We start from the raw sequence: 3,188 nt of genomic DNA, 5'->3' as shown, positions 1-3,188 counted from the left end.
AATATAATCAGTAAAACGTTTGGTGGTCAACCGTTTTCCCAGAAAAAGGGAAAAACCGTATGTTCACGCCATTGGTCGTATGACTCTGTGCTATTAGTCAGAAAAATTGTATTTGTCACCCAAATTGACTTTGATAGGGCTCAATCGACGCGGAATCGTTTGGTGGTCACGAATATTGTCATTAAAACGTTTGGTGGTCAATCGTTTTCCTAAGAAATAGATAAAACCGTACTCTCACAATAACTTACTGGAGGATTCAAATCGCGTCCTTTGTAAATAATATTCATGGTAGAAATACAAGGGTATGCTCTTGCGCATATTTCCGAACCCAGCCAATCAGCGACTTGTTCAAGCTTACGTCACACTGAGCGGCACATTTAAGCAGCGAATCTATAATAGTCATTTATAAAAGCATTTTGAGCGGACAATATGTGAATACAAAATAATGTTGATCATTTATGTGAGAGAAAATTCTGTTTTATAAATAAATAAATATATATGAACAAAAATATATAAATATAAAAAACGCACGTGACATACGGATAAACGCTCATCGTTTCCCGAATTTGTCTCTCGTTGTAGATGTTAGAAACGTTATTGTTATTTGACGAATTTTATAATTATTTTATGTGGATTTGTCTAAATATATGATATTACAGAAAATATTATTATTATTAAGAAAAAAAGAATTGTGTGCATTGAATAAAAATCATTGCGACGTACGGAAAAATTTTACATAAAACGAGATTTTAATTTCCAGTCATTTATTATTAAAATTCTGCGAATTATTAGTTTTAATCAAAACTGGTCGGAAAACGATTGGAAAAGAATTGTCAGCTGAGACGCAAAACAAAAATATATTGTGGCGTACGACATAAAGAACTATATATGCAGAGGAAAGATGCAGATAAAAGATCAAATAACAATAAATGCAAATATTTAATATACAGGTTTTTTATTAGTAAATTTTGACATCTTTCTTCTTTTTTGCCTGTGATTTGCGATTGCAATCGCTCGGTTCATTTCGCGCAGCCTAATATATGTCCTAGTCCTAATGAGGCATAGTAATGCCTCTCTCGGTATTTTAATTTTCAATTGTGGTTCTATTATTTTTGCTAAGTTTTGAAATATAAGATTTTCTTTATTCAAACTGGATCCGTGATATTTAGCAAACTCAATATTCATTATACGAGCACATTGTAATAATTTGTCACTCGGATACATACATTTTCCTCGCGAAATAACTTGCAGCCAATCTTGGTCACCCGTTGTTTCCAATTGGCGCGTTTCAATACCTAATGTTTTATCTGTGCTTTTAAATCTAAATGCTACGTATCCGGCTATATATTTTGCTTTATATTTTGCTGGTGTCTGTTCTTCTGTACTGGACGATGCTGCTGTCTGTTCTTCTGTACTGGACGATGCTGGTGTCTGTTCTTCTATACTGGACGATGCTGGTGTCTGTTCAACATCCATCGAAACTTCATTTGATACAGGCAAAGGCATTGTTTCAGCTAACACATTTTCGTTTGATGTTAGTGGAGGTACTGCATGGAGATGCAACGTCGGGATAGCATCAGGATGTATCTTCCTAGTTCGTGTAGGTGAATAACCTAGTAGATGTTCTTGTAAGGGCTTCGTAAAAGCTTCATCAGCAAAATGCTTCGAACATATCCTAGCTGAAGCAAACAAGGTTTAAGATTCTTAAATATATGCTTATAATAATAAACAAGAGAAATCTGTGGTACAATATTAGTTGCTTTCCATTTACATCAAAACTCAGATAATTCTCACTTGTGACGTCATAACTCAGTTAAATGCACGTTCCTTTTGCATGATGGCAAGTGAGATTCAGCTGAGTTTTTATCCACAATCGAGACTGTTGCGATAATCTGGGAACGCACGGTTGCGAGAGATAGGGTAGCACAGAGAAATCAGACCGTTATGTATGAAAGTCGCATTTATTCTGAAGACGATACACACTCGCACGCCGGTAGCTGATATCTGCGACAGAATTCGGAGCAGGAGCACAGGTGATAAGAGAGGGGTGGTTTGGTCTATCCCGGCCCGCCTCGTGCCGACCTCGTGTCAGCATTCCGATCGCGAAAGTTCGAGAAGCGCGAAAACTAATCGTCCTCAACAGAGACCATGTGCTTTAATGAATCTAGTAAACTCACATTAAAAGTGAGGCTATGGACCGGTATTATTATTATGCGATAGCTTTGTCACCAAAATAAGCAGGTAAATACAAAATGACATATCTTACCTGAGTATAAAAATACTCACATATCTGAGTGACTCAGATCACTTGAGTGTAAATGGAAAGCAACTATTACTATACAAAAGTACATACCATTTTTTGGTGAAATATTTTCTTTTCCGCACGCTTGACGCCACTTATTACACAGTGCTGGATCCTTTGGGAAGGAAAAATATTTTATTTTATTTCCTTCGATCTTTCTGGTCTTTGCCAGATAGTTCCCACACCCTTTCACATTACACGTCATTGCGTACACTGTAATAATCACAAACGAATTACTCGACATAAACAGCGAACCGAGCGAACGCAGCCATTGCGAATCACCGAGTACATCCGATTCATTCCGATGCTACACGAATATGACGTAAGCTTAAACAAAAGTGGTGGGAATGCGCAGTGGTCTGACACGGTATGAGCATACCCTTGTATTTCTACCATGATAATATTTATCCAACTAATGTCACGGAGTCATACGTCCAATGGCGTAAGCGTACGGTTTTTTCTATTGTTTAGGAAAACGATTGACCACCAAACGTTTTAACGATGATATTCGTGACCACCAAACGATTCCGCGTCGAATGAACCCTATCAAAGACAATTTGATTGATAAATAATATTTATCTATTAAATTACCGAGCTAACGTCACGGAGTCATGCGACCAATGGCGTGAAAGTACGGTTTTTTCTATTTCTTAGGAAAACGATTGACCACCAAACGTTTTAATGACAATATTCGTGACCACCAAACAATTCCGCGTCGATTGAGCCCTATCAAAGTCAATTCGGGTGATAAATACAATTTTTCCGACTAATGGCACAGAGGTGATATGTCCGGCATTATGCGCATACGGTTTTTTCTATTTTCTGGGAAAACGGTTGATCACCAAACGTTTTACTGATTATATTCGTGACCACCAAACGATTCCGC

At 37.3% G+C, this 3,188-nt stretch overlaps 1 protein-coding gene across 1 annotated transcript; it reads right to left on the bottom strand.

The window, feature by feature from the left end:
- Positions 1 to 936: 936 nt before the first annotated feature.
- On the bottom strand, positions 937 to 2,641 carry LOC112455331. Its single transcript, XM_025017176.1, has 2 exons — positions 2,354 to 2,641; positions 937 to 1,679 (listed from the first exon to the last, which is right to left on the bottom strand). Exons 1-2 carry the CDS (start codon positions 2,544 to 2,546, stop codon positions 940 to 942), a joined length of 933 nt encoding a protein of 310 aa, XP_024872944.1. The 5' UTR covers positions 2,547 to 2,641; the 3' UTR covers positions 937 to 939.
- Between the last annotated feature and the right edge of the window lie 547 nt (positions 2,642 to 3,188).

This window comes from Temnothorax curvispinosus, unplaced genomic scaffold, assembly GCF_003070985.1.
Source record: "Temnothorax curvispinosus isolate PA1 unplaced genomic scaffold, ASM307098v1 QBEX01006018.1, whole genome shotgun sequence".
NCBI lineage: Eukaryota > Metazoa > Arthropoda > Insecta > Hymenoptera > Formicidae > Temnothorax > Temnothorax curvispinosus.
Note: the sequence above shows the minus strand (reverse complement) of the source record. Positions and strands in the feature narration are given on the sequence as shown.